The sequence below is a fragment of the Rhea pennata genome, chromosome Z (genome assembly GCF_028389875.1).
Source record: "Rhea pennata isolate bPtePen1 chromosome Z, bPtePen1.pri, whole genome shotgun sequence".
Taxonomy (NCBI): Eukaryota; Metazoa; Chordata; class Aves; order Rheiformes; family Rheidae; genus Rhea; species Rhea pennata.
In genome coordinates, this window is record NC_084702.1 from 11,770,695 (window position 1) to 11,792,315 (window position 21,621).

At 36.2% G+C, this 21,621-nt stretch overlaps 1 protein-coding gene across 2 annotated transcripts in view; it reads left to right on the forward strand.

Moving 5' to 3' along the window:
• Window positions 1-21,621, forward strand: part of FSD1L (fibronectin type III and SPRY domain containing 1 like) — a 35,244-nt gene that overhangs the window by 8,131 nt on the left and 5,492 nt on the right. The window contains exons 4-13 of one of the 2 annotated variants that reach the window (XM_062600198.1): window positions 2,841-2,942; window positions 6,266-6,288; window positions 8,595-8,716; window positions 11,397-11,606; window positions 11,933-12,031; window positions 13,729-13,855; window positions 15,820-15,852; window positions 19,675-19,769; window positions 20,222-20,473; window positions 20,843-20,931. In XM_062600198.1, coding sequence (XP_062456182.1) covers window positions 2,841-2,942; window positions 6,266-6,288; window positions 8,595-8,716; window positions 11,397-11,606; window positions 11,933-12,031; window positions 13,729-13,855; window positions 15,820-15,852; window positions 19,675-19,769; window positions 20,222-20,473; window positions 20,843-20,931 — 1,152 coding nt within the window. Of the gene's footprint in view, window positions 1-2,840; window positions 2,943-6,265; window positions 6,289-8,594; window positions 8,717-11,396; window positions 11,607-11,932; window positions 12,032-13,728; window positions 13,856-15,819; window positions 15,853-19,671; window positions 19,770-20,221; window positions 20,474-20,842; window positions 20,932-21,621 lie in introns of both variants that reach the window. The other variant, XM_062600197.1, reaches the window with a different exon arrangement.

Genomic DNA, 21,621 nt, shown 5'->3' on the forward strand with positions numbered 1-21,621 from the left:
CTGACAGTTTGCACAGCTGTTTGACTACCTGTTTTTTCTAGTTTATGCTCAATTTCACTTACTTGAAATTTCATTCTTCTCCTGCCCACTCCTGTATCTATTTTAGATTCTTCTGGAGTTTCTCAGTTAGCAACCTGGATTATTGTCTGGTCTTTAATGTATTCTGAGTAGCATAAGAGCCACCCACCAATCAATTGTTAGTTCTCTTTCTTTCTCTCTCTCTCTCTCTCTCTGATAGTGTTTTTCATTGCAAGTTTCTAATCTTTAACATTTTTGTACTTTGACTAATTTAAACATATCTTATGATGGTTAATCCTGTATCCAATTACTTCTGCCATCCTTGCCCTGGTCACTTATTGTTCTGCTTTGTCTCTACCTAAAATTATCTTAAAGCATTGGCTGTTTATTCCTTATACCATGTTCATTTAGATAGTAATCTGTAGTATTGTTTCTGCTAGTATATCTAGTAGTACAACAAGTCTTGCTGATTTTTAATTGTTAATGACGCTAGTCTCCTATATTTAGGTGTTGACAAAAAAATTTGGATTTATCTTGAGTGATGCAATTTGTATTGGTGAATGTACCAGTGTATATTAATTCACTAACTTACTGACAGTATTTGGCAGATGCCTCCATGAATCTAGGGTGCAAAACACTAACAGATAAGAGCTGTTAATGTTAATCTTCTGTTCAAATGCCTGCAGCCTCAAACAGTGATTTGCTGGGGAGATGTGCAGAGGGGAGAATCAATTTCCAAGGTACCTGCAGTTTGAGGAAGACTTGTGGAAAAGAGACACTGGCAGCTGCTGTTGAAGGGGGGCATTTGCAGTGGTAAACTACTCATAATAGAACAAGCTAAAGAGTTCACTTTAAAAGATGAGCAAGAGTTCTGAGAAGTCTAGAAAGAAGACTTAGCTGTTGGATGGAGGGTCTAGAGGCAAGGAAGTACACCCTCTTTGAGTACTGATAGAATTTCAGAACTTGGTAGGTAATAGTGATTAAATTTCTCTACAGTTCAGTTAAAACTTGGATTCCTGTTGTTCCACTTAAGTGGAATAACCTACCAATTATTCTGCAGGCTTATTTGCTTTGTTACATATTTCTAGTGAATAAAACTATAACCTGAAACTGTAGGAGTAGAGCGTGAGCAAAAGAGTGTCTTCAGCTTCTTCAGTCTTGCTGACCCACAGAAGTAGGGATCTGTTTCTCTGCTAGAAATTCCTTCCAAAGTGTGCCTTGGCTGCTCAGAGCTTAAGACAGAGGCCTACCTAGGTCCATGGAACTTAAAGACTTCAAGAATAAATAGTTCTTAGTGAGCAACTCTCATTCAACTGTGACTTGCATCAATTACTCTACCTTATAATTTTCATCTTGCAAATAAGTGTTCTGAAATTGGAAACCATTTTGACACTTGCTCATATGGCTGTTTGACTTGACTGTGTAGAAGTTTTCTATTAGCTAAGTTGATTTTATCAGGTTAGATTAACAATTCAAGTGTGGTTGAACCAAGTTCTGAAAGCCTGTCTGTGTTGTACAGCTGTACCAAGAATTGCTGCCTGATATCCATGTGCTGAACAGCTGAGCTGAGCTGTTAAAATCAGAAGAGGATGAAGACAAGTGGAATGTTATAGATGACTGACACAGTCGTTAAGAGCCCTACTTGTCTTTCAGCTGAGGCTGTTATCCAACCATATCCTCAAAGGACATTATCTTTACTTGATGACAGAGCAAATTTCCTCTGGAACTGAGGCACTGTAGGATCTATGAGAAGAGTGCTTTTCTAACAGTGCATTTAACAAACCAAACCAGTAGATGAACTGTGGTGTATTGTTTTGGTTTTATCAAATCCTTATCTTAGATGGGGATTGAGAATTAACTTTATATGTGGGAACCAAGACAAACTTATGTGTAAGTATAAACTTGCTGTTTGAAGGAAGTGGCTTCCTTAGTGTCTCTCCCAAATACTCAGTTGCTATAGAAGGAACTTTGCAAGTACACTGCTTAATTTGGGGACAGTGTATTTTAATGGCACTAAAATGTTTATTTCCACTCTGAAATCCAGATGCATGCCAGTAAGATGCTAATGTAAGCATTTAGTTACCAGATCGTTTCTGGAAAACTTGATGTGGCTCTGGCATTTGTTGCTTTTTTTGAGGTGTTCGCCTAGGACACTTTGGCAGTATCATGCTGCATCTGACTTTGTCAGCTTTGAATAACATCTGAAGAGGAGAGCAGCTGTGTTAGATCAATGACAACTTGCATTAATCACATATTCCAAAAGTCATATAGAAACTGTGTATAAACTTCTAGCCTTTGAACTGTTAACATGCTACTTTTTTATTCTTGATCATTAAGTTTTAGATACATTTAATGTCTTGCCAAAACTAGTTACAATTTTTAAGTGCTTGAGGGCAGTCTGTTCTTGAAGTTGATGTAATTTGCTCTTGAGACAGTGACTAGGACTGTCTCAAGATTCAGGACAATTTTTCCTAAAAGGCTTTTTGAAGAAAAATTACACGATGGTCATTTGTTGCGAGACTAAGGTGTCACATGGTTAGAAAAATAGCTGTAGATTGAATGGCAATACAGAATCTGCTGGCAGGACTGTAGTTTGAATGTGCATCTTGTTAGACCTGCAGTATGCTTAGGACCTATACTATATTCAAAACTTTTTTTAGGGATGTAGTAACAGTATGCAATACTGTATTGTAAGTAAAAGTGATGTAAGTAAAAGTACTACAAAGGCATAGCAAAGAACTAGTAGTTCTGCTCTTCCTAGCTTACAAACCACTATTTAAGTCAAATACATCAAATTAATCATATTTTCTTTTTTGCTTCAGAATCAACTTAGCCAGTGTAGTAATGCCCTGGAGAGTTCTGAAGAACTTCTAGAACTTGCTGCACAGTCACTGGACATAAAGGACCCTGTGGAATTCTCAAAGGTAGAAAACATTAAACTGATACATGTAAGGCAGGTGCTGATACTTGTCTCGATTTTGAATAGGCTTTGCATTGCAGAGCCTGGCAGTACAAGTTTATCAAGAGTATTAAGAGTAAGGATGATAAAGTATACAAAAATATAGTTAATCCTCCAATGTGTCTAAGCACTATAGTCTTACCACTTTTAAAGTAGCTTTTGTCAAACTGGTCTAAGTAGCTCCAGTATTCAGAGAACTTTAAGCAGTAGTCAAAGTTGAGTATCCAGAGAACATGCATGAATGAACTTAAGTTCAGTCATTTTTTGTAGTTTAATTAGCACTTGGAACTTGCAGCATTCATATGTCATGGGTACTCCATCAGAAGTTTGAGATCAACTTGGGAATGCCTATAGCAGAGAATTTCCAGTTTTGCCCATTGTGGAACTGAATCAGAGAGATATATGTTGCAGCATTGTGGATGTGTAGGGTCTGTAGTAGAAAAACAATTAAAAGCTGCAGAGCCTATGCTCAGTCACAATTTAAGTAGACTACTACGGCAGCCTGTTTCAGTCTTCAGTTTAAGTACCAGTATCACTTAAAACCACAGGTACCTGAAGAATTTGAGACTTTGTGCACAGCTCTGCATCCAAACTGAATTTGTTCTTCACGGTAACTAATATAGGCAAATCTAAAAATGTATATATTTTTTTCTTACTCGGGGCGGGAGGGAAACAAATGCCTTCTCCTGGATAGCTAACCATCACTGTTAAATCTGTGTTGATGCTAGGTAGGTGAACCCAGGAAGAGAAGGTAAAATAAATCTGTCTTAGACAGAACCAAAACTTACAATGTAAATGACAGCCAGCCTTCAAAGTTTTGTCAAATAACCTGTCAGTTGCCTTAAACTGTTATGTGACTCTTGCTGAGTGTCTCGATATTATGTCTATAACCATCCATAGATGACAAGATACGTTTTTGCAGAACTCTATGCAAGGTGTGGATCTTTTAATTTGTAACCTTGAATTCATTCTGAAAGATCTTATGAAATTGAACTCAGGGTGACTCTATGTGTTCCCAAAAAGCTAGTAATGTATTTGTGCACTCTTAAAGCAAGAGCCTGTTTGGGGCCTCATTGTGATTCTAATACAAATAATGTGTATATAACCGCAGCACACTTGTAAGTGAGAGGGAAAATGTGTCTAACTGGAAGAGAATACTTACAGACTAATAAATATTTCTAGAAGTAATTTTCCTCAGTACAGATAGGCCCTGTTTAGTGAAACTTGCTATAATAAATCTTGCATTAGTAGCAGGTTCAGCCACACCAAATCCAAGACCCAATTACTTTTGTCTTTCTGCATTTTAACTGGAGCAAGGATATAAGTTATTTCAAAACAATGAGAAGCTGTCTTAATCTGTGAATTATACTTTTTGGCAACATGTTTGTTTGCTGTCTTGATCACTTCTTGAGTCTCAAGTTTGATTCATTTGCCTTGAAGGATGACAATTTATAAACTAGGTGTTTTTCTTAGCACTTCATTTTGCATTGTCTTTTGGCTTGTTATAGTGATGTGTTGACTGAATTAGTTTTTAAGCACTATGCAAAATGTTGCTTTGGATTCATTGCAAGTTGTTTGTTTTTTAGATCATTGCTAATGCTTTTTTCAATCAAATATTCTAAGAAAAGTTATTCTTGAGGTCTTACTGGGGGAATATTTCTTTAAGATTTTGAATTTGAGGCTTATGATACTAAAAACCATTTCAGTTAAATCTAGGATTTCAAACTTGCGTTACACTAACTAGAACTTGGAAATGTGCTTCAATTGTGTCATGCGTTTTAAGAAAATACTGCCTTGACTAGTGGCTGGGTAAAGCTACCTCTAAACTAGTTCAAATACCAACTGCTGCTGACAGGGCAGCTCCATCACCAACACCTTTCTATTGGTACCAGTTTTAGTTAGCTTCTGCAATAATTCAATTCAAGAGAAATTAACGTAAAGCTAAACATTTTTTTTTCTTTTTCTCTCTTAGACTTTTAATGGCATCATTCCCTTAAATAGCTGATCTTCAGGGTGAAAAAGAGCATGAATGCCAGCACAAGGACAAGTTTAATGGCTAGATAACATGTAGTTTGACATTGTTCAGATGACCTGAGATGGGGATTCCTTGTCAGTAGCCTTGGAAACAAAATAAATTTAATAGAGTTGATAAAGTCTGTCTTGTAGTGGACTGTTCATTGAATCTTGGGTACTGAATATTCCACAAGATGTGGAAATTATGAAGACTACTTTAGTTTGTAAGAAATGATTTCTTGTCTACAGCTATCATATAGGAGAATGTTAGTAGTTTCTACAAAAGCTTTCTTCTATATTAAGACAAAACTTATCTCTTAAGCTAAATTATTTCTAAACATTTTTTCACTTTCTACTTTGAGAATATAAAATTGATTTTACAATAGTGGCCATCGTGATTCTTCCACCATGAGCGTACTTTATAGCTAGTAAAATATTTTGGAGTACTCTGAATTTAAACTTGTAATTTATTTGATGTTTCTTGTGCAGCTGAGTGGCACACTAGATCAAATAGCAATGTAATTTCCAAACATAAATTCAGCAGATCTAAGCTATTACTTAACTTTCTACAGTAACATTTTGTTCTACATTTGCAGTTCCCCTTGATAAAGGAGGGGGATTCCATCTTTCTAAAAGCCGGTGAAGGCTTACCTCTGAAATGTGCCATCACTGTTTCTGTATCAGTGGTATCATTTATATGCTGTGGGAAGACTCCAGCATTCCGTGATTTTTGAATATAGGCATATGGAGAGAACCTTTTGGGAAGCTTTATCTGAGTAGTACTCTAAGTTTCACAGGAAACATGAAAGCGAGTCATGTTTTTTTTTTCCTTACTAGTCAAGATATATCTTAAAGTTGGTCTGGAGAAATGCCAAGCACAAGCACTTTACAATTTCACTCAAAGTACTTTGCTAATTAAAAATTTATGAGCTTGGTCATTTATCTCTTTCAAAATGTGAAGAAAAATAACTTAGTGGAGGCAGGGAAATCTAAAGAGACAAATTTAGCTCAGGAAATAGAGTAATTTGGAATTGGTTTGGTGTGGCTCTTGAGATTTATTTGTTGTCAGGTGATGCACTGTTGCAGTTTTAACCAGCACCATTAACATGCTTTATGGGAGAATTTCTTTTGATACAACTGTTAAACTCATTTTGATCTTCAGATCTGAGTACCACAGTTCTGATGTTGTTCTCAGTCTTCTTGCATGTTACTGCCTCTGAGACTTGCATGGAAACACTAACTACCTTTTCTCTCTTCTCCCTGATGTACATCAAGGCTGCCAGACAGATCAAAGATAGGTACAGTACAAAGTCTACACTTTTTGTCTCATTGGATTAAACTTGTTCTTCAAACTGCATTTATTTTTAAAGTGACACAGTCAACTTAAATCAAATTCATTCTGACTCCTTCCTAAGTATTCCTGTTGATATCACAGCTTATGAAAGAAGAGTGAAAACTTGTATCCTTTTAACTTTTAGTATTGTTCCTTGCTGAGTATGGGCCTTTCACACCTTAATAAAGAAAAAGATGTTTTTAACACAGGGAAATAATAGCTCTGAAACAACAAAACTTAAGGTTGTAAGTTAACAACCTGATGACTGATATGGAATAATGTTTCAAGTTGACTGTATCCCTTTAAATTATGATAGAACCTTGATCTTTTCTTAATGCTTAAGATGAGCTTTTGCTACCTAATATTCCTTTTGAATGTGAAGTCTTATAGCTGTTCAAGTGTTTCTGGTGACATCACTGGGGTTAATGTTGGTGAATTTGCTATAAAGCTAAACTTATACTACTTAACAATAAATGTTAAGGACATCTTTTTTCACTTGGAAAAATGACAATTATGCTTCAAGGCTGGTCTTCAAGTTCAGAAAACTTACATGCTCTGTGTTATAATTTGAGACAGCCCACAGGGTGTTTCTAGCATGTGCTACTCATTGACCAAGTAAGTTTGTTTAAATTTACAGGTTTTCAGGCAGGAATCCATCAAGTTTTTCTGAAGTTTATTGTAAAATTAGTAACTCTTAGAAGTTAGTCTTTGCTTCTCCTTAGGTAGAGAACTAATCCTTAGCAGATCCTATCAATATTGCAGTGATAGAAATCTTCAGACATTTTGATCAGGAGCAAATGTCATCCTATTCGTTCCAGTTTGTTGTAATGCTCTGTAGTATAATGCTGCTGAGTCAGCTGTGGCTGGTACTGTGTAGAATCTCTGCACCTAACCAGAAGTTAAAAGCTATCTGAAGTTGGCTACTCAGTGTTTTATTAATCAGAGCATTTTTCTTTGAAGTATTGGCTCTAAGAGTCTGGCTAAACAGTGCAATCTGATGGGTGGGCCATACTGGATTTCAGAAAGTCAGCTCTGCCTTGGGAAACCACTTGACCTATTTTTGTTTTATGCTCCTTTCAGTCTCATAAATGTCTGTTTCCCAAAATAGTATTTCTTATCATTCTTTGCATGCTCATATTTGCTGTTCAGTCTCTTACTTTCTTCCCCTTGTCTATGCCTAAAATTCTGATCTTTTTCACTGTTCTTTAATCTAAGTGTAACTAACACACAACCACTCTTTTATACTAGTGAAGTACTTAGTTGTTCCCAGCTCACAGGAAGCAGTAAGCATTAGGTGTTCCAAAGATGTTACAGATCTGTAGATGTAAAATGGATATAGGTTTTTGCAATTGACTTTATGGGGTATATGTTGCTTTGTAGCTAAGAATCTTCTTAAAGCAGGGAGAGGGCCTGTGTGCTGTCTCGATTTTATTGAAATTCTACTTGGTGTCTTAAGATTTTTGTCTTAAGAAAATCAGATAAGAGACTTGCTTGGCTTTTGGTTTTATCAGCCAATACAGAGTGGGGGTGCTATTGTAGGAGCAATCACAAAGCTAACATTTCAAAAGTGGAAATGGGAGTGCTTAACTGTAGTGTGCTTCAGTATCTCTTGTACTTGCATGTATTGCAAAACAGTATGGTGTCTGCAAATGAACTTTGCTTTGTCCCCAAGTAAGGCAAAAAGTGAACATGAAATCAGAATATTCGGCCTCTTCACTGATATTTTAAATGCCTCTGAGTAATATCTAACACTTAAACTCATCCCAGTTGGGAGGCAGTAAGTAGATCTTGTTTAGTGGGAAGGTCTTTGTATATTTTTAATCTAAAGATTTTTACTTTAAAATTTCAAAGTGTATAATGATGCTGATTCTTCAGTGCTTTAGGCTTTTGTGCTCAGGGATTTTGTGTGAAATAGTTATTTGTTTTGTTTCACCAGTGAAAAAGAACCCAAATTCTGGGCCATTGGAGAGATGAGACTTAAAGCTAGTCTCCACTCTCTCCTAGTATCTTTGTCCTAGTAAGATGGAACCACTGGGAGCTCATGCCATGTTCTTTTAGTGAGGCAGTCACGTTAGCAAAACTTTATAGTTTGCAATTTTTACTAAACATTAAATAACTATTAAAAATATGCTGGTCTTTGATTGGAGAACAGTGTTTTGGCTAGCGACTTGAAATTAATGATGCAGATTGTCCAATTACTGTCTTTGAAAGTGACTACTGTGCTTAAATAATGCAAACTGTATTTTGCTAATGCTATTTTCCTGACTTTAGAGTTACAATGGCTTCAGCATTCCGTATTTCTCTGAAACCAAAGGTCAGTGATAGTATGACTCATTTAATGGTGGACTTCTCCCTGGAAAGGCGGATACTGCAGGCTGTAAAGTTTTTGCCAGGTAAAGTTCTATGCAAGCTGTTTAATTTCTATATTGTAAATTATTCAAGTAGTAACAACTCCTACATCCTAATAAGCAAACTTTTCAGAGTACCTAAATTTGTTTTTATATTTTGGATGTTAGGCTGAATACCTGGTTAAAGTAATTTTCTGGTTTATTGTGTTAATTTTTACATTATATTAGTGTTTCAAAAAAATTAGTCTTATACATGCAAATGAGTTTTCCATACAATGTTTTTCAATTTCTGAGAGTCCTGAAAGAGAGAATTTTTCTTAAATACATTCTTGAGGTGTCAGTTCTTCTGTATTTCCCAGAGATGCTTTAAGTTTCTTAAGATAATACCTACTAGCTTCAAGCTTTTAGTGACATCCTTGCATCCAGTTTCAGTAATTTGCAATAAAATGCATGAAACTGTCAACTAACATGTCATTTTCCAGGATAACAGTAAAAAAGTCTAAAACACAAGACAGTGATAAACGAGGGCAGTGAAACTTCTGATGTTAGCATAATACAAAATCGTTATTGACACTTCTAATTGTTACTGGTTTAATAGACATAAACCTTGTGTTCCAGTGTATATCTTCATTTAAAGTTCCTTCATTCAAATCACTTTGCCCTTGACTCTTACCAAGGGTATCTTGGCAAGAGTACTGTTTGCAGGGGTGTTGCTCACTACAAATCAGTTAAGGACTTGGCAGTATCAGCTTACACTTCTTCCCATTTATCTTCTATGATGCAGATACAGTATATGGTAACAGGCCTAGCGAATTACCAGTGTTATTCCTAGTGATCAGCTTGCAGTGTGTCCAGGCAGAAATTCCCATTCTATTCTTAGCGTCTGGATGGCAATCACAGCTCTGCATTTTGTAGATAAGGGAACAAGCTAGATAAGCTGATCAGTGCACCTGTTTGACAGGAATATGAACAAGTGTTAAGATGTTATTACAAGCATGAACAAAATCTTTTATCTACATGAGGATATTCTTTAGTATGGCCGTTGTTATACAGGCATTTTCCTTATCAAAGATGTAGAAAGTCTAATAAATTTTTGTTTGGACCTTTGATCTATAAACAAAATCAACTACCTACTGTCAAACTTGATTCTTTTTAATGTAGCTCCAAGCTATCAAATTATTGAATCCTAATGGTATTTACCACAGCTCAAACTATAATAGGTAGAACTGTACTGATCATTGATAGTTTTATACATCAGGATATATTAATGATCTTTTGCAGGAAGGAGAAAAGAAGCTTGGTAATGTATGCATTTGAATACTGCTTGACACAGTGGTGCTGAAAACTTACTCATTCTAAAAATATGGAAGACTGGTGCCTCGCACTGTGACAGAAATAATGGGAATAAATGCTTGAACTTACTTGCATACGTTCTGAAATGCTTGTCCTTGTCTTAGTTTCTTTTGCTTAAGAGTGGATATTATTGATATTCTTAAATTATGGTTTCATGATTTTGAAATTTGATAACAAATGTACTTAAATGTCTCATTAGAACTTCCTTTTGACTTCAGTCACTTCTGTATGTTTTTTTCCAAGCATTTAAATCTATGCCAGTTTATGCTTCTGTTCAGTTTCTGCTATAGGAAAGTGGAAAGAAAGATACACTTGAGCAGTACTAGGTTAAAATATTTGAACAAATGATCACTGGAATGTATGAAGGGTGGTACATAAATCAAAGCAGGTTCTTTCTTTTTCTAAGCTGCTGTAGCTACGTGCATGTTTAGCCTGTAGCTAAACATGATTCTTAACTACTGTGATTTGCATTAATTTCAATGCAGAGGAATCACTGTACAATCAATCTCTTCAAGAAGCAGTAGTTTCAGCTTGCAAATGTGAAAGGTTGGTAATTAGGACTTCATCACTGGAGCATGATAACTGCAGAGATGTTTCAGTATTGTACTTTCTTGACATTGTTACCTGATATATTGACTTGGAGGTCACTTCAAGTTGTTGCAGAAACATATAAAGCTTTTCTAGACCCTTCCTCCCAAAAAGCGTAAACAATTCTTTTTAACTTCAGCCAACAGAAGTATTTTCACTGTACTTCAAACACTACAAGTGTGTAAATTTCTTTTAAAAAAAAGTCTGGTGACTTAAGTGTTCTGTGATTTCATGAGAATAGACTTTTTTTTAATTTTTTTTGTGAATCTTAGGAATTCTTTCCTCTTCATTCAAGATGAACAGTGAGAAGGAAAGAAAACTAGGTAACTGCTGACTGGTTAGTAGAAACTTACACTGTTACAGTTGCCTATAGTGCTGGAGGAAAGCTAAGTCACAATATTGTTTGAAGGCGACAATTGTGTGTGTCTTCTGCAGACTCGGAAAGATAAAGTTAACTCCTTAATGTTTTTCCTATTTAATACTCTTAGCCTGAGTGTAGGCGCACAGTTTTAAGTTCTCTGTGCTTCTTAATGCTCCCAACAGAGGGAAAACTCAACTTGCTAATAAAACACAAACATCTGGAAAGTTAACTCTAGAGGTCATCATGTTTCTTTCCCATTTTGTAAGCTGTGTGTTAAGTAAAAGTGACATGCTTAGTCTTTTATCAGACTTTGGTAATGGCATATATCCCCTAAAAGGATTGTGTGACTGAGTTGAAGGCAGCTTTTGACCTCTGTAATCCAGGGAGAGCCAATTAATATTCAGTCTATTTTCTTTTCTGCAGTCCCTAAAGCTCCAGAAATAGATCTTGCAGCTTGTCTGGTTGCTGATAACTGTGTAACAGTATCATGGAGAATGCCTGAAGAAGACAACAGAATTGATCACTTTGTACTGGAGTACAGGAAAACCAACTTTGATGGGCTTCCTCGAGTAAAAGATGAACAATGTTGGGAGCTAGTAGACTATATTAAGGCTACTGAATACATGCTATCGGGTAAAGATTTTTTTATACTTCAAAAACAAGAATAGAGATCTAACTGTTTGCACATGGAACTTTTCTTAAAAGCTCTTTTTACGTATTTAATGAAGCTTCTGTTGCTTAATATTAAATTTTTGAATGCTTTGTTTAACTAAGCTCTGCCACGTGTTTGGAGTTTGAGGTTTTATCTAAAAAAACGGTAAATGAATTTCATGCTGATATATTTGAGTTTGTTTTATGCAGATTAAATAAATACAACAGCTAGATGAAGTTGGCTTTAGTCTTGTTCAGATTTTCCATGATTAATCTCAAATTAAGTTTCTGAACATCCACTTTTTTAGGTCTGAAATTTGATACGAAGTATATGAACTTCAGAGTACGAGCTTGCAACAAGGCTGTGGCAGGGGAGTACTCTGATCCGGTGACTCTGGAGACCAAAGGTAAAATTTGAAAGGCTATAAACTGAGAGGTACTGAAAACTTTGTGTGTAGATTAACTTAGTCTTGCCTTCATGTACTAATGTGTATGTTAAAGGGCATATTTCAGCAGTGCTTGAGCAACCATTTTTCTAAAGTGTTAGGAAGGAGATTATATATAAAGCTGTATAATTGGCAGATTCTTTTAGTATCCAGACACTGAAAAAGAGGTAGTGATCTAACTTGCTCCAAGAGAGCCTGATGTGCGTTGTTCTGGATTGTGTATTTGAGATTTTATACCACTAGATCATACTGAGAATGTAGCAAGAGGAGATTAGCTTTGTCGCTGAGTGCCAGTTGGATGTCTGTGGCGTTTAAGCAGTTGGTATAGCTGGGTGGTGAGTGGTACTTCGCATGTGACAGGTAATGGCCTTCTGTAAATAAAGATGCTGAAAGCATTTTTTTTTTTAATACTACCTATGGATTCTGATCATGGTCAGCAACCAAAGGATAAACAGCTTCACAGTGGTAGGTTATTAAGCAATTGTGTTAAAATCTGATCCAAAGTGGTGGCTTTCTGATATCTGGTTGCAAATAAACTAGATGAAAAATTCTGTGATGCTTTCCGCTCTTGAAGTGGAACTGATGGTTTGTAAGAACACAGATCTTAACTGTTATTATAGTGGAGCTGGTGGTTCTGATGCTTTCATTGTGGCAGGATAAAAAGGGCAAGATGATTGCTAAGCATGAGAATTAAAACATGAATTCTATTTCTAGTGAATGCTGCTTCAGATTTCATACAGCTTTGTTTTTAAATGAGCTTATATGCATTTTGGTAACTTCTAAAATTATTTTATTTGTTTTAATACTGTTATGCAGCAGGTACTGGATGATGTTCAGAATTCAATACTTCCATTCACTTCCATTCCTTTTAGTAGTATCAGAAACAACTCTTACTTGGGTGATTATCATGCTGCCCATGTTAACTGCAGTGTGTATGTGCACCTTAACACTGAGTCCAGTTCACTTTCTTTAATACTTGGCCCACAGAAATTCTCTGCTTGGGCCATATGCTTACTTTATTTTTTTTTCAGACTTGATACTGTTGACCTCCAAATTCACAAAATCTGGAGTATACTTTTTCAGCAACAGCCTGAAATGTTTGATATTAGAACACCTACAAAATATGTTGTAAATATCCTAGTGACTCAGCGTGTTATTAGTTTTGTTTCACTGGATGAAGTATTTGGCTGCAGGTAATACAGAGTCTTCTAGCTTCATGCATGCTGTACTGCTGTAATATCTGCAGCCTGTTCTACAGCTCATTCTGTATTCTAGTATGTACTATCCTATCAATTTAGTATACTCAAGATTTAAAAATCCTTATTAGTCATAAACACTTTAGAGAATCAGGGCTATAAAGTATGGAAAATGAGTGTAGCTTTAAATCATTCCCTAGATTCATACAATTATAAATAGGTCGCAGATAGCAGAAAGCTCTAGTTTAATAGTTGAATTTAACAAGCTGTAGGCTGAAGATAAAAAACTCCCCTTTATTTGAGGGGCTCTTTACCTTGATTGTAAGTATTGGGCTAATAAGATGCTTTTATTAAGTTGTATAGTGCTGTACAAGTAGTTTTCCACTGTTTCTGTTCTTTTGTATAAACAACCATCAAGACAAGAGAACACTTTTTTCACTGTTTCATGTTTTTTTTGACCAGCATTTGTGTTCAATTTGGACAATACTTCATCTCATCTGAACTTGAAAGTTGAAGATAATTACGTTGAATGGGACCCTACTGGAGGCAAAGGCCAAGAAAAAATAAAAGGAAAGGAGAACAAAGGCAGGTAAGAATTCTAACTTGGTTTGTAAAGATTTTTGTTGCCTGAAATGTCTTACCTGGCAATTAAGGGAAAGAAGGCAGTGGAAAACCAAACACTTTCTTCTCTGGTTACTCATATGACTGATAGAACAGTGGAAACCAAAGGAGGTTTGACTCTGCTTTTCTCTGGAAAAAATGTTTGTTACAGGGGAGGGAAATAAAGAATTAATATGTTGAGAAGCTTAATATGGAATCTATTTAAAATGTTTCTTAACATTAAGCAGAATTTAAGCCTTTTAAAAATAGATTCAAGGATATTATTTACCTGTGTAAATATAAACTTGTGCAAAAGGCAAATGTCAGAGCAACTGATCTTCAGCTCTAATACTGTATGTTTAATAGTATTGCCTGTCAATTCTGGTGAATGACCAGCTTGCCTATTGTCCAAAATAAGGAATGAGCTGGCTGTTTTCTTTTTTGAAAAAGCTAAACTTAAAAAAGAAAAAAGGTACAAAAAGAGGTTACTTGAATTTATCTTAGAGCTCTCATTGAAAAGATAGCAATGAAACAATAGTAAAAGATACTGATAGTAGAACATAACTCCTGTAAAAAACAGAGTTAAAAATGCTTTCTAAGTATTTTCATCAAGAAAAATACTTAAGTAGCTTCAACAAAGTTTTTGAGTATTCAAGAACTTTCTTCAGTATTCTTCAACTCTGTTCCTTGAGTTTTAGGCACTAAAAGCTTGCTGTTCAGAATTACAGAATAAACAGGGTTGGAAGGACCTTTGAAGTTAATATGCTTTAACTAGGGTCAGCTAGATTGGGTTGCTCTAGGTGGGTTGCTCTAGGCTTTGTTCAGCTGAGCATCTCCAAGGATGAAGAATCTGCTACCTCCCTAAACCCCTGTTCCAGGCTACCCTGTTGGGGAGGAGAGGAATACCCTAATTAAAAAAAGTGTCTTGTATTCCAACTCATTACAAGTGGTGCTCTACCTTTCAGAGTCTGAGCAAAGCGCCTTTGTGTTATATAGTTGAAGACAGAAATCAAATCCCCTCTCTTGCCTTCTTGCCTGAGGCTGAACAACCCAAATTACCACAGACTTTTCCTGGGGTCTGGTTCCTTGACTGGAGGGCTGTTGGCCCTCCACTGGGCTTGCTCCAGTATGTCAGTGTCCATTTAGTCCTGGGAAGCGCAGACCTGGAGACAAGACTCCAGATGCAGTCTGACAAGGGCCAGAATGAGAGGAGCAATGACTTCTGTTGATCCCGTGGTTGCTGTCTTGCGGCTGGCTGCAGCCCGGTGTGTGTCTGGCTGTTGTGGCCATAGAGGTGTGCTGCAGATTCCTGTGTTTGTTGAGCAGGCCTCTCAGCTGCTCCTCTGCAGAGCTGCTCTTCCTTCAGGGATCCCCTCGCCAGTGCTGCTGCATGGGGCTCTCCCATTGCAGAAGCAGGGCTTTGCTTTTGCCTGCGTTGCCCATGATGGTGTTCCTGTCTGCCTGTTTCTGCAGCATGCTGAGCTGCCTCTGAAGAGCAGTCCTGCCCTCCAGCATGTTGCCTGCTCCCTGGGTTTGGTCTGGTCGGTCCCCCAAATTGCTGAGTGCAGTCCTTGCCATCCTGCCAGTTGCTATTAAAGTTATGAACTGGTGTTGACCGATAGTGATCACTGTTGAGATGCCAGGAGTAACCAATGAGTGGGTAGGCTTTGCGTTGTTCACACTGTGGTTCAACTGTAAACCCTTTGGAACTAGTTGTGCACACAGCAATTGGTGCACAGGACCGGTGACTTTTTCCTCAAAGACAATTAGTTGATCAAGCATGACTTACCCATTTTGGGTAGCATGAATTGACGTAATTTATTAATACTTCCACTATTGCTATATAACTACCAGAGGTATGGTAGAAAAATTTTAGTGGCATCTTAAAACTGGGGATAATGTACTCTGTCTAATAGAACCATTGTTTAATAACTGCTTATTTCTATCTGACAGTGCCCAGAATCCTCTACTGAAGAGCAATAAAAGGTGATAATATACCTCTTATTCCTAGGACCTAGCTTCTAGTTTTGCAGCAATCATCAGTACTTTCTCTTTATTTCTATCTCTCCCTAGGTCAAGCAATCTAATAGCCTTTGTCAGTAACTAAGGCAGTACATATGTGCTTCTAGAAATTTAGTTTGGAGTTATGGAGATGTCTATATTTTCCAGTGACTAGAAAACAATGTTCCTGGAAGAATTATTTCCTAGACCTGATTTGCAGTAAAAGTGCATTATGTATTCAAGTCTCAATATGAAGATGCCGGTTGCTTATAAGCCTTTGAGGCTTAGGACCTTCTAACATACAATGGCATGCTAGATTTTTCACAAATGCAGTCAAGATTTTCTTTCCGTGAGTTTGAATTGGCTGTTTTTGTTCTTATTTTTGAATCAAATACTCTTTACCTCTGAACTCTTGATGTATCTGCTATTAAACATTGGAGATAAAATATCAGCTATAATGGAGTTTTACTTTCAAACAGGCCAAACTTAATGGCAATGCTAGTTACTGACTTACCTGTTCAAATGAGAAATTGTTTTCAGTATGTAAAAGCAGTTAAAATGTTTAGCTGCTCTTCCACGTGCAATTGTTTTCAATATAAACTTTTTTCTTTTTAAAAAAATCCCTTTTTGCCTTTTTTGTAGTATCACTGATTTAGAAGCTGCAGAACCAAACCAAATGCACAGGTTCTTAATTTCTTACATGCTTTACTCTTTGTAAACTTTTTGAACTTTTTGACATCAGTCATGTTTTTTTGTGAGAGATGAATGGTAATGAATTGTAAGCATAGGAAAAACTAGCTTTTGAGCTAAGGCAGAGCACACCATCTATTTCAGGAAGCATACCTAGTTTTAAAATAGTCTTGTGCGTCACTGTGTGCTCTACAAAGTCTGTCTTACCCATTGTTTCTTGCTGTATTTGTCAGTAAAGACATTTTCAGGTTATGGCCTTTGCTTCTGTAGAAGATGGTCATCTATTCAACTTTGCATCTCAAGCTGATCTTTTTTAGCAGGAGATTTAGATGAGCTTTCATTCTTGCAGAAGGCTTTTACTCCCTGAAAGAGTATCAATGCAAATGTTTTATATAAGAAGGAAAACTAGATGCTTGACAGAGGTGATTCTGGAGTGTAGTTTTGTATGTTAAAAATCAAGTGTATGACTTTGAAAGTTTGCAAAGACACTGATGCACATAAGACGCTAAATTAACAGATTTAATCGATTGGAATAAAACTTCTAGATAACTTCAAGTGTCTGTTCTTGTACTTCTTTCCTCTGAAAGAAAAAAAATACATTTAAGCAATATGTATTTTATCTGAAATGGGTAAGAAAACTAGGATTAACTGCAATGCTGTAGATGACAATCCTAGTCATAAGGCTGGAATATTTTGTGGAAGAAATGCCTTAATTTACTATTCTAGCTACTGAAAATTGTTGTGCTGTATTAGAAAATCAACACAAAACTGGCGTCAGTGAAATTTTCTGCTTTTTTGGGGGGGGGCGGAAGAGAGACTTTACCATTGAAAAATATATGCTGTTTTTCGAACTCTCATGCCAAATGCTAAATATCACTGTCTGAACTGTTAAAGGCTGTTAGACTTGAATGGAGAAAGCCCACTCAGTGGCCATTTACAGGTGATTCTAACAAAATAAATGGTACTGAAAACCTGTTCATGTCTTGCTAATATTGTGGAAAAACTAGCACAGCACCTGTTCTTACTTATGGTGTGTCTCTAAATGGCCACACTGCTTTCTGCATAACTCCTTTGTACCTGAAAAGTCTCAGCTTTTTTTATGAGAGTGCACGTGAATGATCTCTGTAGTGGTGCATTTAAAGTAGGGTGGAATCTGCAATGATTATGTTTTTGCTTAATTTATGCTTTAATTCTTGGCTTTGCTGTTTTTCTTCCATGCAATCCCTTGCTTCCTTTTCTTTGGTAAGTAAGCTATAGCTTTCTCCCTGTTAACACAGTTCAAAAGCATTTGATGTGCTCTAGTCGACATAGTGTACACTTACCCTTTTCATGCAGCTCCTGCAAGAAATGTGTCTTCTGATCAATACGGGCAAATCTATATGCTAAATTAGGGATGTTAAGATAGAGGACAATATTTTCAGCAGTTTGAGCAATGATTACTTGTACCATTCTTTTAACTCAGCTAAAACAAATTTAGTCATGTAGATAGATTCTGGCGCACTTCTCTGTGAAAATTCTGATTCCATGCTATTTGGCTTTTGATTTTTTTTTTCCATGTCATTTCATGGTAGTAACGGTATTGGGCAAAAGGCACTTTGTCTTATGAAATACTGTTTGAAAACACTTCTGAAAAACATGAAATCCATGTTCAATGAATCTGAATGAAAGCAAACGAAGCTTCATCATAACAGGTCTGGACATTTACATTAACAACTTTCCCAAATTGTAATTGCAACATTTAAGAAGTTTAAGAAAAGTTGAAGAAAGAGCATTCTTTTCGTGGTAACACTTCAAAGATTGATGTATGATAAACTGCAAGGAATGAGCATTTAAAAATGACTTGCTCTGTGCATTTCAGCACAATATTTGCTTTTTGTATTGTTTAGAATTTTTGTTAATGAAATTAAACTGTAGACTACTTACTTCTGAGAAGCTAGAATTTTTAAAGACAGCTAAATACTGTTTTTAAAAAGCAAACTGAGATGTTTCCCTGCGTCCAAACGTTAATATTCACTAGAGTTTGCAAATAGGTGCCTTAATTTTGTTTAATGGTTAAATTGCTAGGGGTTATTTTTAAGACCATAACCAAAGTAAAATAAAATGTTTAAAACTTACATTGGGTTAAAATTGCTTTGTGCAAGTGATTCCACATAGACTATTCTCCAGAGCAAAGCATTTCTTTTACTTTGCTATTGTTTTTGTACTTGGAATGTATGATTAGAAGATATACTTCTTTCATGACTGGGATTAGGTACTTAAACTGGTAACTGCTCTTAAAGAGCCACTGTATGCTTCTCAGCACATCTTACCGTAACATGATTTTCTGTAGTCTTTAAAAGAAATAGGAATATAACCAAATAAAATCCCTGCTCTTCAGACCTTTGATGTTTGGGGATTTTTCTTTTTTTAGGAATAAAACTAGGGTTGTGATGCATTTAAAAACTTAAAAGTCTAACCTTGTTTTTTCTTATAAACTGCATATAGATTTTACCCTTTTGTATCATCTTCAGGGGGTGTATTTTGAAATAAAACTATTTTACACCCTTTAAAGTTCTTCATTATTTGTATTGCACTTTTTTCTGGGGATTTCATTGTTTATATAAGCCCTATATGTGCTGAACACATTTTGAACACAACTGAAATTACTTTCCTCTTTCCCTGATACTAAAGGTAGCTGGGCATCTTTGCATTGAGTATCAGTGGTGGATTCTTGTAGCTTAGCTATAAGTTTAATTAGAAGTCTTAGGCAGAAAAGCAGCCACCTGAACTCTCTGGATTTCTAAGTTTTATACAGATGTGCATTCAAACTGTGCCATACATCTGCCTTTTTTACTGTTTTCTTTCTTAACTGCTTCTGGACTTGTTTCACCACAATGTCTGGCATCTTCTTTGGCTATTACCTTTTCTCTCTCCATTATACTTGTGCATGTGTACTAATTAAGTACTGCTAGGTGTTAAGTGTGGCTGGTAACTGTCATTTTGGGGTGGTTTTTTTTGTTTGTTTGTTAGTTTTTGCAGGGGGGATATTTATTGCAACTTAATTGAATCTTGCTTGGAAAAACTAGCTTGCATTTCTGTAATAGCATGCTAATCTTGCACGTTCTTTCTCCTTAGAAGTGGTACACCATCTCCAAAGAGGACATCTTTTTGCTCAAGATCCTTAATGAGGGGCAGCAGAGATCGTTTTACTGGTGAATCATACACAGTGTTGGGTAAGGTGAACTTCTCAGTTCCAGTAGGTATATAGGGCTGTGGAAGGACAGTTTTGGTAGAAATCTGAAGGAAAACTTGAATTCGTTCAAGCTGTGAATTTGATGCTGTCCTGCACAGATCTAGTTATGCCTATGCAACACTAGAACATCCTGCCATAGCAAATGTCTTCGAGTTCTCTGTTATAAGACTCTTCAGTGACTGTCGGTCACTCTGTTGAATGTGGGTTCATGTTAAATATAAGTCCTCTAGATGGATGTGAGTATAAACTGCCTGTATTCCACTTTACAGGTAAATAGTATGATATAACTGTAAACTAGATTTTTTTTTTTTAAATATTTCTGTTTTTCTGAGTCTTCAGCTTAAAATGAAACTAAGCAGACCTCAGGTGCCTGTAAGGAAGCAAACTCTAAGGTATACCTATTAATCAAGGCTGAAAATATCTTTTTTGTAGGAGACACTGCCATTGAAAGTGGGCAGCATTACTGGGAGGTGAGAGCCCAGAAGGACTGCAAATCCTACAGCGTGGGAGTAGCATATAAAAACTTGGGGAAATTTGACCAGCTGGGAAAGACTAATTCAAGCTGGTGCATCCATATCAACAACTGGCTGCAAACTACATTTTCAGCAAAACATAATAATAAAGCCAGGACTCTAGATATACCTGCTCCAGACAGAATAGGAGTGTACTGTGACTTCGATGGAGGTAAACTATGATTTTTATGAAATTTAGGTTAAAAAGTTATCTGACTAAAGTTACCAAGTTAAAGCAATACTACCCTATAAATAGCCTGTAAATACATTAGTGTTGCTCCTTAACTGATAGTTCCTTACAAAAATAAGGGACTGAGCACTTTGTGTAATATTGCTTGCAGTGTCAAGTGACACTACTATTTATGTGACAGAACAACTAACTGAAAATTTTTCAATAGTGTGGACTTTGACAAGATCTGTACTTAATGTGTTCTAGAGACATTTCCCTGGAAAAGTAGTAAGATTTTTTTGCTGGGCCAGTTTTTGTAAATGTTTCTCTCTCTCTTTTTTTTTTTTTTTTTTTTTTTTTTGCCTCTTCCAGGTCAGCTCACATTTTATAACGCAAACTCAAAGCAACTGTTATATACCTTCAGAACAAAGTTTACACAACCATTACTACCAGGTTTCATGGTCAGTGTCTGAAACTTTTTTCAATTCATTGCACTGAGTTATCTTTAAAATACTATATTAGCCTTAAGTAAAGGAGGAAACTGGGAACACAGTTTGACTAATACTGTATAATTGCTTCTTGACTGTTTCTTTTTGACTTCACATGGTATTTTTAACAGTCCTTCATTTCAACAGCAGGATCTTTCCATGTAGATTTCTCTTCTTTCAGTAAAATGTCATTAAATCCTTGTAGAGCAAATTAATTGCATGTTCTGATAGTTGATAAGTCTGCTATGGTAATTGACTCAGCTGATGAAACTAGGAGCCCAAGGTGCTGAAAGCTTTCAGAACTACCATCATGAGATAGAGCTAGACCAAGTGCTTCTCTCTAAGATGGAAGATTCTAGCTTTCAAGACACAAGAGAAATCCTACTGAGCTTTTCAGTTAGTCATTTCACTCTTCTGTATAACTTGTATTTTCTGGCTCTCAGCGGTGAAGACTTGCTGTAATTCTAAAGATTTGAACCTTGCAAAAATGTATGTGAAAAATTTTTTACACATTTTCTTTGATTTAGATCATTGATTATCAGTAACCGAAGTTAGAGACTGTACATACATTCTTGGTACTACTTAATGTGAATCATGCTGTGGGAGCAGAGTGTAGGTCTGAGAAAACTTAGTGATCTGAAGGAGACTGACATGGTGTTTCAT